Here is a 14,342-nt window from a genome sequence, read left to right on the forward strand (position 1 = left end):
ACCTCCGCCAAATCCACAGATACATCTGCATCCCTGCCCAGCCCTCCCCACTGCTACGGTGCAGGAAGGGTCATCCACTTCCGCGTTGGCGTCATCTCATTCCTCCGGTCATCTCAGCCACCTTGACTCTTCGGTTACCTCCGTCTCTCCCATGTCTTGGAGCCTGCCCTCTGTAGTGCTTCTTTTATATCCACATTTAAACAGCCCGTTGTCCTACCACATGCTCTTCTTTAAGCCCCATCCTCCTGTCCGGTCCTGTTCCAATCCATTCATCTTGACTCTTCCCCCACCACCGTCTAATTTGCTAAAAGAACTACATACACTCACGATCCCCACTTCCTTAACTTCTACTCATTTTTCACCCATCGCGCCCTGCCCTCTGCTTCCCCCACACTCCTGTGAGTCCTTGTTGCTAACTCCAATGGACTCTTTTTGGTTTTGGATGCCAGTTCCTCTCTTACTTGACCTCTTAGAAGGATTGAATGCCGCTGACTGCTCCCTCCTTGAGATATGTTCTCCTCTTGGCTCCTGTAACAACAGAACTCATGCCCAGAACTCCCTTGCCCCTCCTCCTTAACCTCCATTGCCCTGCTCCAAAACCCAGCTGTACTAGCAAAGACCTCGTTTTCCCTCTATATATTCTCTTGGGCGTGTTCTCGTCCACACCAGTGGCTTTAGTTACCATCTTACTTACTATCCAGAGGCTTCCAAATTTTGTACCTCCAGATCACAGTCTTGCCTAAAAAATTCAGAATTGTTTATACAAGCTGCCTACTGTTCATCTGCATGACGATGCCTCTCAGACACCTTAAAATCAGCGCTCCCAAACTAAACTCCAGCTCTCCTTCCAAACCTGCTATTCCTCCTTGTCACGGTGAGTAGCAGCTCCATCCATCCTGCTGCCCGAGGGAGAGCACCTTAAACATTGTTCTTGACCCCTCCCCGGCAGGCTTCCTGTCTAGACCATCACTGAGTCCTCTAGTTCCAGTGAGGTGCAAAGAGCCTGGGTTTTAGCTGAAATTCTAATTGTGGTTTGGACAAATTACTTAACCTTTCTTAGCCTCAAGTTCCTCCCCTGTAAAAAGGAAATCATAATACCTACTTCAAATGGTTGTGGTCAGGGTAAAGGAGAGCCTTTACTTGGTAGGCTTTCAATAAATATGAGTTCTCCATTCAGTACATAGGAGTGCTCATCTGTCCTGTCCCCTCCCTGCACCTCCCCACTCACCTACATGTTGAATTGATATTTACACAGTTTCTTGACCTCAAGAATGAAATTTCCCTTAATTCCTTCATGACTAAGGACTGTGGCTCATAGCTCCTTAGATTTATCCTAAAGAATTTGGAAAATGCAAAGAAAGGAGAGGAACACTGTTGCCATCGTTCCCTCCAGTCTTTCTTCTAGGTGGTTTCTGTTCCGTTTTACATAGTTTTCTTGGTATATAATCACATATGCATCCTGCTTTTTTCCAACTAACCCAGATATTCTCCCAGATCAATCAGAATCCTTCATAAACAGTTTAATGGCTGCTACCCTGCATGGGATTGTGTCATAGTTTACCTGGCCACCTGCACTGCTGGGCTTTTCGAGTCTTTCCAGTAAATGATACTGAAGTGAACAGTTTCACAGAAAAACTTTAGCTCTTACATTTATGATAATTTTTCTAAGCCATAAATTCATAAATTGCATAAAGCTCATAAATCCTGAGCTAAAGGATTTGGAATTTCTAAGTGGAGCAATCTTTGAAATGGACTTAGTGAATATAGGCCTGGCCTCAGCCACAAAGGGAGAGGTCAAGAGAAAATGGTATAGTTAATAGATTTTTTTAAAAAACAATGATTTTCGGTTTTGCTGAAAGAGGGCTGGGGAGGTCCAAGCAGGGCTCTGTAGGGAAAACATGCCTTTGACTTGAAGTTCCTGGCTTCAGGGTGGTGAAGAAGGGCTTGTTTCTGTTTTTGTATTTTCATCTGGGTCAGTAAGAGGACAAGCCATTCCTACAAGCTCTTTTCCCTCTCAGGAAGAGAAAACCCGTCCAGCATCTAATGATGCAGATCTGTGTTAACAGCCTTGCAGTTAAAAAAAAAAAAAAAAGTTAGAATAATGTATCCTAATGTGCAGTTAATTTTAGTTAAAATTTCCCTGGCAATTTAAAAACCTGGTAAGTCTGTAAATCTAATAATTGGCTCTAGGTTTAGAAGTGTTAAAGCTGCCCTCACCACCTCAGCTCTAGCAGGACACACACAATTTCCCTGAATTCTGCACTCACCTGAGCACGCCCTTCTGGAATCCAGAAAGCAACAAGACCTCATTACCAGATTCTGGTTCCTGATCTCCCCTAATCAGAGAAAGTTACTGAGTGCCTCAAAGCTAACATATCCAAAACCAAACTTTCGGCTTTCTAGCCACCTCTAGATTCAGTCTTCACACTCAGCCATGGAACCTACCTGATTGTCCAAATCAAGAACTTGAATTGTCTTGGATTTCTTCTTTTCCCATCTCACCACTCCCTAACATAGAATCCCTCAGCATATCCTGTCGACTCTACTTCTAAAACTTTACTTCTTTTTTTTTTTTCAAGTTTTTATTTAAAATTCTAGTTAGTTAGGGGCGCCTGGGTGGCACAGTTGGTTTGGGTGTCCGACTTTTATTTCCAGCTCAGGTCATGACTTTTTCCTCATTTCAGCGGCCAGAATGAAGAGCACATGCTGCCTCGACTTCCTTATTTCTCTCTTCTCTCTTCCCTCAGCTGAAACTTGCTTTCACTCTGGATCACGAGACCGGACTGCCTCAAGGATGTCACATCTACGAGTACCGCGACAGCAACAAGTAAGCCACTGGGTGGGGAAGAAAGGAGCATCCCCTCACCCTGTCCCACAGAGGGGGCAGCGCCTGTGGGTTCTGTCACAGCGGGCTTCTCTGACAAAGGCTTGTCAGGAAGGGACTAACACTTTGGGGGGCTGTCCTAGAAAAGAGCTGGCACAGAACTGTTTCTCCTGTCAAATCTCTTGGGCTCCTAAATGTATTACTTGAAGTACTTGTGTGGGAGGTATGACACATCTATTCAGAAGCAACCTTCCTTTCCAGATGTCAGTTTTTCCTCTGGGGGACCCCCCACCCCACCCCACTGCTGCCACCTGTCTCCAAGGCCGCGCTTGCTAGTTTGGTTCACTGAGTGACTTAGGCTTGTGCCCTTGGGTCTGACCTCGCCTCTGTGACTAGGTTTTGTTGTGTTAGTCTACCTTGTGAACTTTATACTCGGGGGATTTCTGGGTCCCTGCAGAGACTCAAGTCAGTAATCTTATTATTAGAAAGGGGGCACCTGGCAGGCTGTTCTAGGAGCTCTTTCCTTCATCACAGACTACTTTCCCGACTGTGTAGTTTTGTCTGTGACACAGCGAGTGCCCGCTGGTGACAATGACAGTGGTGAGATGAGCAACAATGGCAGCGACCAGTGAGCCCCCACACTGGGCGTCAGGCACACCTCTGGGGACATTCCATCTCTTATCCTGTGTGACCCTCATAGCACCCCAAAGAGCTTTCCTCCATTGTTACCACTGCTGTATGTGCAGGAGCTGAAGTCTAGGGAACGGACGTAATTTGCTCTGGGTCACTGGCCACAGCCGCGTGAGGAAGAGTCACCATGATCCCATTTGCTCTGGGAAGAGAATAGACGAACGACAGCTGTTGTCCCGCCTTGCTATTTTGGAAACCCCAGTCAGTGACAGGAACAGTCCCAACCTGGACTTGCGGACTGATTGTTTAAATATGCGAGCTATTTAATGGTACTCACTGGAAGGAATCCAGTAAGCACATGCCAGTGGAACTGTCCTTTACATTCCAGAAGAGAAACTTAGGTCTTCCTGAAGAACTCCTACTCTGGTTCCCCAGGGGGGTGGGGGGGACAGGGCGGATGGGTTACCGGGCGCCTTTGTGACCGAAATTTCCATCCATATTAGTTTCAAGGTGTTACTCCCGTTTATCATTCATCTTTAGAGGATGCTGTAGTAAGCTGTTGTGTACCCTCCATTCCTACCGGATTAATCACTTAGGAAAGATTGACCAAGTGCCCTTAACACCATCATTTTTCCTCTTGGATGGCGCTGTTTCTGGAAGCTCCAGAGTTTCTGGGCTGTTGTGTTGAGATACCATCTCGGCGTCTCATAATGCTGAATTCGGCAGGGAAGCAGTGCTGGATTTCTCGGATCCAGGGTTGGGGACCACCGAGTAGGTCTCCTGGGGGCAGGTGCAGGCGTCACTAGGGAGTCAGAGAAATGCCAGCCATAATCTGCTCATCCATGCCACCCTGCGCTCCCCACGTTAGTGCCCGCCGGATGGCAGGGGGATGGCAGCCCCGCGCACACGGATTATGGCAGCGGGAACAGTCTTTCAGCCCAGGGTGCTGACACACTCCAGTTCTGGCCCGACTCCCTGCTTCTCAAGAAAGAGGTTGGCAGCCACTTCATTCAAGAGTGGGACGTCTCGGTGACCCCTCGCTGTGGCTCTGTCTCGCTCGTCCTCCTAGAGGCAGTCTCGCGGTTCATTAGCAGTGTGTGGGCAGATGTCCTAACCTCTGAGCCTCGGGTTTCTTCATCTGTTAAGAACAATGGGACTAAGGATGCCTTCTGCCAAAACTAGGGGAATGATGGTCCTGGGGGATGGAAATGATATGTTAAGGACATCATCACAGCCTAGCACGTCAAGTGCCCACAGTAAGTGTACCTCTCCTGCCCAAACAGAAGAGTTACGTCAGGGCTTCCATTTTGTTTCCCAGTGGCCGCAAGCCTATCTCCGTGAGCTGGGGCAGCAGCTAAGGGAGGACCAGTAGGGAAGAGGCTGGTAGACGGCTTTGGCTGTTGTCTGCTGGGGGCGACGCACTCGGTCTAAAGGCAGCCGCCTCTGTCCGCGTGTGAATTGCCAAGGGAGGCCTGGAGAATCCCATGAGCTTGACTGTGACTTTCTCCTCTCCGCTGGGCTCTGCCCTGTCTGTGTTCCTCTCTTCACTTTTAGGGTCATTTCCCCTAGAGTGCCTGAATCCCAGTATTGGTGTAACAAGGGTGTTTGGGAAATGAGGCTGTTTCACCCCAGGCCCTGAGGAGTCCGTGTTTCCTCAGGCAAGTCACACGAATGCGAGAGCCACAGAGCAAGAAGGTTTGCCTAAGAAATTAGCTTGATATCTGAAGATTAATTTGGTACAATTCATTATTGAAACTACTGCTTTTACTATAATTCATGGTCATTTTAGTATTTAGCTCTGTCAAATTCAGTCCATCTGTGAAGAGGGTGTTGTAAATAAGTATTGAGACTGTTGGGATGGTGGTCCCCAGTGGTCATTCCCTTCAGATGGAGTCGCCCTGCAAATAGGCACTCTGCTTTTATTTTCCCTGGATACTCTTCTCAGCTTCCTTCCCTAGAAACATCCTGGTGGCCCCGGTATTTGGCCCCATGCCATCCTGTTCTTCGTCTGCATCAAGGGGCTCGTGCTTGCCCCTGGGCTACAGGGACGACAGGCCCTGGGACTGGTCCATATCTGATATCCAGCCGCACTTGGACCCTGCCTCTTCTTGGGCTAGAGGGCACAGTCCTCAGCATTCGTAACCAAGGTCATTAGAAGAAGGAAGCTGCCCTATTGTGCCTGGAGCCAGATTGGTAAAGCTCTTCACTCAGATTATCCCTTTAGCCCCTCAAAATTTGGTCATATGTGCTCCTAAGAAACGTGAGGCCTCTCCCCACCACGCCAACAGGTGCTACCAGTGTCCACCACGGACCTTCTATTTTTCTGCTGCAGAAAGCTTCACTGCCTTTAATATGCAATCCAGGGAACCCGGGGCTGACTGAGAGTCGTTTCTCTGACTCAGGTTTGGAGATCTCTTCACGGGCCTAGGAACAGGCCACGAAGAGCGAGTATGTGATTCATGAGAAGTCAGTTACATGTTCAGTAGCCTCCCGCCCCATACCACGTGTTGTGCTAGGCACTGGGGCACAAGAGATGACTTACACCTGTTCCAGGGCCTTGAGGAGTTTGTGCAAAGAGCAGACCTCACCACAGCTCCCCTGGGGGACTCACGCTCCACAGTGGGGGGAGTCAAGGGCTATGGGAGCGCAGATGAGGAAAGTAGCTGCTTCGGACTTCAGAACAACTGTGAGGACAGTTGTACCCTTCATGGATGGAGAACTGTGTCCAGAATGTTCCCTTGCCTCCGTCCCCACAACCCTCCTCCCAGTGCTGGGGACCAGGAGCTACTTGGCACACTTCTCCCTGCCTCGGGCTCTTTGACCTCCAGCCTGTCCTCTCTGTCACCAGAGGGAGCTTTGCATGACTTTTCATTCTGGTTGCTTTTGAGACCTGATTTTTGACTTTAGCATTCTGTAGTTTTACGGCAGTCAGTCAAAGGGTAGAATCGTTTTTATTATGTTGCTGGGGGCTCGGTGTGATTCTTCCATTTGGAAATTCTTCTCTGTTCTCTCTTTGATTCTCTCCGGTCTTTCCTAGAGCTCCTGTTAGAAACCTGCCATGTTATTTGGTCTGCTCTTTTCCTCCATCTCCCTTTCTGCCAATGACGAATTCCAGCACTTCCTCAAAAACATCTGTGAGTTTACTGACCCTGTAGCTGTTCATAATCGGCTGTTTAGTACTCTTTCCGAATGTGAGGGTTTGGGTTTTATTTTTAAGTTTTAGAAGTTCTGTTTGGAGCTTTTTAAAATCAGCCTGTTAATTTTGGGTTTTAGTTTAGTTTTTTAGTGCTCTAGTTTTTATTATGATTTCTGTCCCTTTCATCTCTTTATTTATTTTGATGACACATATCATGTCTTTTGAAGTGTCCAATTATCTCTAGTTTTAAGGGTACTATCTCTCCCATGAGTTGTGTCTATCGCCTTGCCTTCGTGGTGCCTCACTTCCTCGCTTGGTTTGTTCTTTTTTATCAGGAGACCATCTTAAGTCGGGATTGTTTTCACCGTGGGAGCTGTGAGTTGTGGGGGTCTGTGTTCATCACTTCAGTGGTAGTTCCACCGAGACCCCAGGGGTTCCAGAGGCCCGGCTAGTTCGGTTAGGATTCCCGGAAGCTGGGTAGCATGGATTCAGCCTCTACACCCACCCATGCCATGTGGGCTTGGAATCTCCTTTCTGCGAAGGAGAGACCTCTGCTCCACTTCACATACAGACTCTCTGGGCTGTGAGAAAGGTCTTCCTGTCCCTGTTTAAAGACCAACAGCCCTTCCTAGATTCCTGACTCTCAGATCCATTTCCCTGGCCAGGTCTTCTTCCTCCTGTGGGCATGAAAATCCCAGAGCCTGTAACTATGTCAGAGTTTGATCATCCCAGCCCCAGCTCCCATGATAAAGATTCTGGCTTTGACTTAGTTTCCTCTTTATTTCAGGTAACTGGGGATCTTCCCATTATTCTCATTATGCTCAGTTTTATATTCAAATGGTTCTAATCATGTATTTCCTCATTTTTCTGTGATCGTGTGGGGAAGGAGGTCCCCATCCGTTTAGTCTACCATCTCGTCAGAACCACAGGTCTGAACGAATTTTTTAAAATGCAAATCTGAGTACGCACTCTTTCATGCAGCGTCCTGAGGGTTTCTGCTAGGGACCAGTATAGCACTAGGCACTGAGGCTACACAGCTGAATGAACACTCACGTGGCCCTCAGAGGCCCTGGACTAGTGGAAGGGACAGGGTCCCCACCTGCTCCAGCGTCCCCTATGTCCCACCCCTCCCAGACCACCTCGAGTCTCTTGTGTGTGACGTGTCTCTGTGTGACCAGGCTGTTCCTTGTTTCTAGAACCCCACTCTTTCCCATGGCCCTTTCCCCACCCATCTGGGGGTGACCCCTATCTCTCCTTCCACTCTTAGCTAAGTTTTACTACCTCCAGAAAATCATTCCAGCCCCTAACAAACATCTCCCAGGAAGCCATTCCAGCCCTTCACAACCGTCACAAAGGGCTAAAACTGGTGTCCCTCCTCCATGGTCCTCCGCCTCACCCGTCCCTTCTTCAGCATTCAACACAGGACAGTTTGGGCATTGGTTTACCTGCTGTTCCCTGCCCTGGGCTGGGGCCTTGTAAGCTCAGGGCCTTGTTTTGTTCCCTTCAGTGCCCCTGGTGCCTAGCCCAGGACCTGGTACACAATACTTGAGGAAGGGAGTGGGTGGGGGACCTAATGTAATCTTTTAGAGAGGGAACCTGGCTCCTAGGAGTCAAATCTCTTTCCAGCCTTAGCTTTTCATTTGTTATAGGATTATGATGAGGATTAAATTGCTCCTGATATTAGGGAAAACTATCTCCTTGGATAGTTTATGAATTCTGAAGAACTAACATGTAGAAGAAAAAAAGCTATAAAAAATTGATTTTTAACTCTGTAAATATTATAGTGATTATAGTTATTTACATCAACTGCTTCACATTTTTTTGCCTGATAGTGAGGCATAGCAGTAACTATGACAAGTGTTAAATATGCCAGATACTTTGTTCGTGACCTCTCAAGTTTTCTGGTCCATGCAATGTAATAGTGATCAGAACTACTAGCTCCCGAATATCCATAGATCACCAGCATGGGGCAAGGGGCTTACCTGAGTTAGTCCTAGTTCTGCAACCACTCAGATCTTATTTTCATAATTCTACAGATTTTTTTTTTTTTAAAGAGAGCACTTAACCTGCCCAAGTTCACACCATGGTCAAGAGCAGAGCCTGGATTTTTGCCCCAATGTGAGCCGATTCCAAAGCCCAGGCTGTGCCTTCACACCACCTGCCTTTCTCTCCAGACCTTAAATCTTGGGGTGGGAGAGGAAGGGTGAGATCTGGTTCTAGCCTCTCCTTTGGCAGCTCTGCCATAGAAGCTCTCTGTCTGGGAAGTCCTGGGATTTCCAACCCCTGTGGACTCCTAGGGGAGCAGACAGCCTGGTCCGTTGGATGGCCTCCTGACCTGTCATCACAAATAGGAGTTTGGCCGGTCTTCTCCAGGGCAGGTCATTGTCCCTCTCTGGGATGCGGTCTATCCGTCAGGAACATGAAGATGGCCATATGTCTCAGGGCTGGGGGAGAACGGCATGAAGGGAAGTGTGATATGGCTGTGTAAGGAAACTGTTACCAAGCATGGTGTTCTCCCTTGCAGCTTGCCTATGTGGCTCGTGCCCTGGGCCGTCTCGGACCCAGGCTGCAGCTCTGCAGTGCCCTCCCCTCCCCCTGGGCAGCCCTGTGCCTCGCCCCAGTCCGGAGACTACCAGCTCCCTCAACTCCATCTTACTCTGGGGATGGGTTAGTTTGCTAAACTAATGAAACCAAATCCTTTGGGTTTTCCTCACTGACTGGAGGACTCATGTTGGCACCTTGAAACCCACGGCAAATAGCCAACATCTAGAGGCCTCCGAGAAAGCTTCCCCCTGCGAGATGGATTTTCCTCAGCTCAGCGCCTTCCCACCTTCCTAAACCCGAGTGGGAGGAATGCAACATTGCGGCCTTCCAGAGGAGAGGGCTGTGCTGGTCCTCGCGTCCTCTGCTCTCCAGAGCCCGCGGGCACCTCATCACTCGGGTCACAGGCCTTTCTGGCAACGATCAAGGCCAAGGCCAGGCCCCAGGACCCTGCCAGCCCACCTGGGTTCTTTTCCCTCAGCCCCTGGGCACATAATGCTTTCTGGATCTGAGGGCTTCCCAGCATGCTGGCCTGCCCCAGGGAACTAGCTGGCTCAGCATCCTCAATTTGGTCTCAGGACCCTGTCAGCACAGTAAGAGCAGACCCAGGGGGCAGAGACAGGATTCTCTCTCTGTTCTCTTGTTTCCGTCATGGGGCCATGCCAGGTGAGCTCAGGTCCCCTGACAAGTAGCCTCCCAGACAGGATTAGCATGTGGGAGATGCACAGGGGGATGAAGGGCGACAATAGGAGCGGCCACAGACTGCAGACCATGGCACCAGCTTTCCCCTGCGAAGAAGAGGGTGAGGAAAGGCAGGCCGGAGGCAGAGGCTCAGCCTGCAGCCTGATTCTAAGATGGCTTAGGCCAGGCCAGTAGAGTGGCCTCGAACCAACCTTGCTTGTTGCAGTAGTCTTGGATCCCATGGGAGCCACCCTCCCAGGGCAGCCCCAGGCCACCCTTTGCCCCCTCAGATCTGCCTTTACACCCCACTGTGGGGAGCAGCTCCTCTGTGGCTCCTGCGGGCCTCTCTTCCCAAGGAGGAGCTTCAAAAGGAGAAACGAATGGGACAGGCTCCTACTTCCATCACGGACTAGAACTTGGGGTCCCTGCTGGGCTTCTCCTCCCTCTCCCCTACTGTCCCTCCCAAATACTTCTCACCCCTAGCCAGCACCTGAGCAGGTCTTGGCAGCTTAGCCAGTGGTTTGACCCAAACCCGCATCGTGAGGTTTCTGAGCCCTCGGCTGGCATACCCCTCGCAAGCCAGGGTTGGCACATATCTGTATGTCTGTTCCCAGTGGGGCAGGAGCAGCAGGAAGTTCCCCTGAGTTCCACACACCTCCCTGCCTGCACCGCCTCTGATCCCGGTTGACTGTCCCGCCCTCGCTGCCCATGATGACGGCTCCTCATCTGCTGGCCCTGGTGAACTTGGAGTCTGAAGAACCCCAGCAGCAGCTGGCGCTGGCAGTTCTGAAGGGCCTGTGCCATGTCAGCCCTGGCCCCAGGACCCTAGGCACCATCGTGTCCGCGAGTGTTAGCGAACCCAGCTCTGTGACTGCCTCTCCTGCTGTCCTCTCTGGCCTGCAGAGGAATGGCGCCAGCAGACTCCTCCATGTTTTGGTATCCATCTCACTTGTGCATTGCTGTTGACCCCGGTGGAGGAATGTCCTGCAGGCCCTCCCACAGAACACAGGCCTCAGCTGGGTCTTCTGGTACTTCTCAGTAGTACATCCGTGCCAGCATGGCCCCTTCCCTCGGCCTCTTTCCTCCTTCCTCTGCTGTCTGCCAGGGCAGTTCATGCCCTTCCACTTCCCTCAGCCTCAGCTATCACTGTCTCTGGGCCTCTAAGGGCCACCCCAGGAGCAAGTGTGCCCTGCCCTCTTGGGCCTTTGTGGGCGTCAAATTGCACATCCCACAGAATACCCCAAGTCCATTAATTCTTGCTCATCTTGTCTTATGTCTCGTCTTCTGTCGCTTTGATCATGCCCCTCAAATCCTGCTGGCTGATTCTCACTCTTGGTATAGAATCTCTGTCCTCCCTTATCAGGCCCCGCACACCCTCAGCAGGACCATCATACTAGTCCTTAGCCCTAGTCAGGGGCCTGGCAATCCAGAAAGGTAGGGGACACTCCTGGGGACAGGGGAGGGACCTGTATGTGTCTTCCAGCACAGGGACATTGCTAGCCTCCTGAGAGAGGAAGGGCCACCATTTTGCAGGCTGCCAAGGGGGCCCCCTTTGGCTGTCCCACTTTGCCTTTTAGCCGCTCGTGGAGGGCACACCATCTGTCATTGTCCCTTTGCTGGGCATCGGCACACCTCACGGTACCCAGCCAGCCTCACGGTCCTGGGGGACACTGCCCCTCCCAGGCTTTTATGTATTCCAATCAACACCAAGTCAAGCCAAAGCTTTTTCCCCAGGCTCCATCAACAAATCTCTAAGACTTCGGGCCGCCACTCTGTGCCAGGGACTCTCCACGTCCCATGTAGCTCTCAGAAGTGCAGCCCCTCTGCCTGCCAGCCAACAAGTGAGCAGTCCAGTGAACAGCCCCCAAACTCTCAGACCCGCCACAGTGCTCCTGGTGTTGGTTCAGACCTGCTGGCAGACGGCAGGCCAGCCGTAGAAGAGAAGGGGGCAGGAAAGGGCAGGAGGGAGTCTTCAGACCTCCCCACAGTCCAGCCCCTGTGGAGGACCAGGAGGGAGCAGTACCGCCTGGGGAGAGTCTCAGGCCGCAGCCAGGCCCATGGAAAGTCACTGAGCTGAAATCACCTGCCTGCCGGAGGAGTGGGTCACTAGTGGGAGCAGCCCACCAGAAGTGCGGCTCAGTACCCATGCAGGGGTGGGGTTGGAGAGGCTGCAGCCCAGCTGAAAGGCAGTTTGTGCTCCTGGAACATGAGGTCCCAGAGGCCCAGCTGCCACACTAGAGCTGGGAGAGAGCAGGGGCTCCTGATAATTAAGCCCCAATAATTCGTTTCCCCACTTCTTGGTTCCCGTTCTAGTCCTTCACCTAAAATAAGCAGAGGAGGTATTTCCCAGCATCCCCGACCAACATCAACACTTCCCTGTGCTTTGGAAGTGACACTTTTTATCCACACCTGGGACCCAATGCCAGTTCCTCAGGCTAAGTGGTGACATTACCTGAGAGCCCCCAGACCTCCCACCGACACTGCCAGTCCGACTGAAGAAAGCCTTTCTTGTTCTTGGAGAGGCCCCTGGTTAGGAGAAAGGAGAGCTGGAAATCCAGGGAGAGGAGGGAAGTTGGAGGCATTGCAACCAGAGCGAGGTGCGACCTCATGGTACAGGCCCGCAGCCGCAGCCAGCAGGTTGGAATGCGCCCGCTGCAGGTGTGAGCTCCCTGCTCCCATCCCGGCCCTCATCCCTCGTCTTGGGGCACTGGCAGGTGCGGGGGCCATTGATGGGGTGTGGGACCGGCTCCAGCTCAAGCTGCTGCAGCCAAGATGGCTCAGAGGGGGGACACTCCTCCCCCTTCCACACCAGCCAGGGAGGTGGGAGCGGGGTGCTCCCTGGGCCCTCCCACCACCTCACGCCCACAGCCTCCACACCTTGGAGGCCAGAAATGCAGGGAGCATTGGACTTCAGCTTTCTCTACAGAACGTGAAGGCAGGATGAGCACTACTCCCATTTTACAGAGAGGGAAACCCCGTCTCTGAGCGCTGCCCAAGGTCAAGCCCCACAGGAGAGGTGGAGCCAGCAGCCTTCTCCCCCCCCCCCCCCCCCCCCCCCCCCCCCCCCCGCGCCCCGGGCTACCTAGCGGAGGCAGGTCCTGCCTCAGCTACTCGGAGTGCCAAGGGCAGGGAGGGCAGCAAGGCCTGGGTTAGCGTGCCTGCCTCCGGGGTCGCTCACGGTTCCCATCACCCTGTCTCCCACAGATGCAGTGCAAGCCGCAGGTGGCCAGGGCAGGGAGACACTCTCGATCAGCCATAGGGAGTCGGCACCCTTTCTCTGCCTCCTGAGAGAACAGGGGACAGAGGGGCCTGAGGTCAGGTTTTAGAGCCCTGAGCTGCCTGAGCAGAGGTTTTCCATGCCCCCGGGCTGGGGTGCTCAGCCTGAAGGACAAATCACTAGCTCCTCGGCTCCTGCTGGCTTGCTTGCTTTTCCTGCCTTTTCTTTTCTTTTCTTTTCTTTTTTCTTTTCTTTTCTTTTCTTTTCTTTTTTTTTAAAGATTGATTGATTGATTGATTGATTTGTAACTGAGAGTGGGAGAGTCTCAAGCTGACCCCACACTGAGCTCAGAGCCTGACACAGGCTGTATCCCAAGACCTGAGATCATGACCTGAGCCAAAACCAAGAGTCAGGCGCTTAGCCCACTGAGCCAGCCAGGCGCCTCTCCTGCTGGCTTTCTGAGGCCAGAACTGAGAGTGAGAAAGTGTGGGATCCAGCAGTGGGGGGATGGTGCAGACACATCAGACACTCATCCGTGTCTCAGCATGGACAGGGACGCCATTCCACTGCTTTCCATAGTGTGCTGGGAAACAGATTTTCACAGTAAACTCACTGGTAAACATATTTTTGAACTGTGATGTGCATAGAGAAAAGTGCACAAATGCTATACATCTAGTTCAAAGGAAGAATAGAAATAAATACACCCACAGAAGTATTATCCAAATCAAGAAACTGAACATTTCAGTACCTGGGAGCTTCCCTCCTGTCCTTCCCCTCCTCCCAAAAGGAATCCACCATCCTAACTTTGAACACCACAGATTCATTTCGTCTAGCCTCGAACTTCATATGGATGGAATCATTCCATATATTCCCTTTCCTGTCTGATTTTTTTTTTTTCTTTCCGGGTGATGTTTGTGAGAATTCATCTTTGTTGCTGCAAAGATGTTGTTCTAGCCACATCCATTCCTCCTCACTGCTGGAAGAGTTGACTTTGTGTGAATCTGTCTGTCCGGTCAGCATAATCCAGCCAACATTGGGTTCTTTTCCAGTGTTAGGGGTTATTAGAAATCATTGAGTATATACCTAGGAGCAAAGTGGCTAAATCACAGAAAAAATACCCACTTCAGCAGACACTGCTGAATGGTTTTCCCAAGTGATTGTACCAGTTTAACACACAACGGTGTATGAGATTTCATGTCTACTGTCCAGTCAGTAGCGTGCCTTTTCAAGTCTCAGCCTATTTTTCTACTGGGTTTTCTGGTTTTCTTGTTGATCTATTGTTCTTTCTATTCTGAGTACGAGTCCTTTCTTGG

At 51.1% G+C, this 14,342-nt stretch overlaps 1 protein-coding gene across 4 annotated transcripts in view; it reads left to right on the top strand.

The window, feature by feature from the left end:
- Positions 1 to 14,342, top strand: part of LOC111144288 (DIS3 like 3'-5' exoribonuclease 2) — a 359,800-nt gene that overhangs the window by 318,054 nt on the left and 27,404 nt on the right. For all 4 annotated transcript variants that reach the window (XM_022498710.1, XM_022498559.1, XM_022498640.1 and 1 more), the window contains one exon: positions 2,748 to 2,827. In XM_022498710.1, the coding sequence (XP_022354418.1) occupies positions 2,748 to 2,827 (80 nt within the window). The remainder of the gene's footprint in view (positions 1 to 2,747; positions 2,828 to 14,342) is intronic.

This window comes from Enhydra lutris, unplaced genomic scaffold (assembly GCF_002288905.1).
Source record: "Enhydra lutris kenyoni isolate GAN:26980312 unplaced genomic scaffold, ASM228890v2 scaffoldscaffold1, whole genome shotgun sequence".
Taxonomy (NCBI): Eukaryota; Metazoa; Chordata; class Mammalia; order Carnivora; family Mustelidae; genus Enhydra; species Enhydra lutris.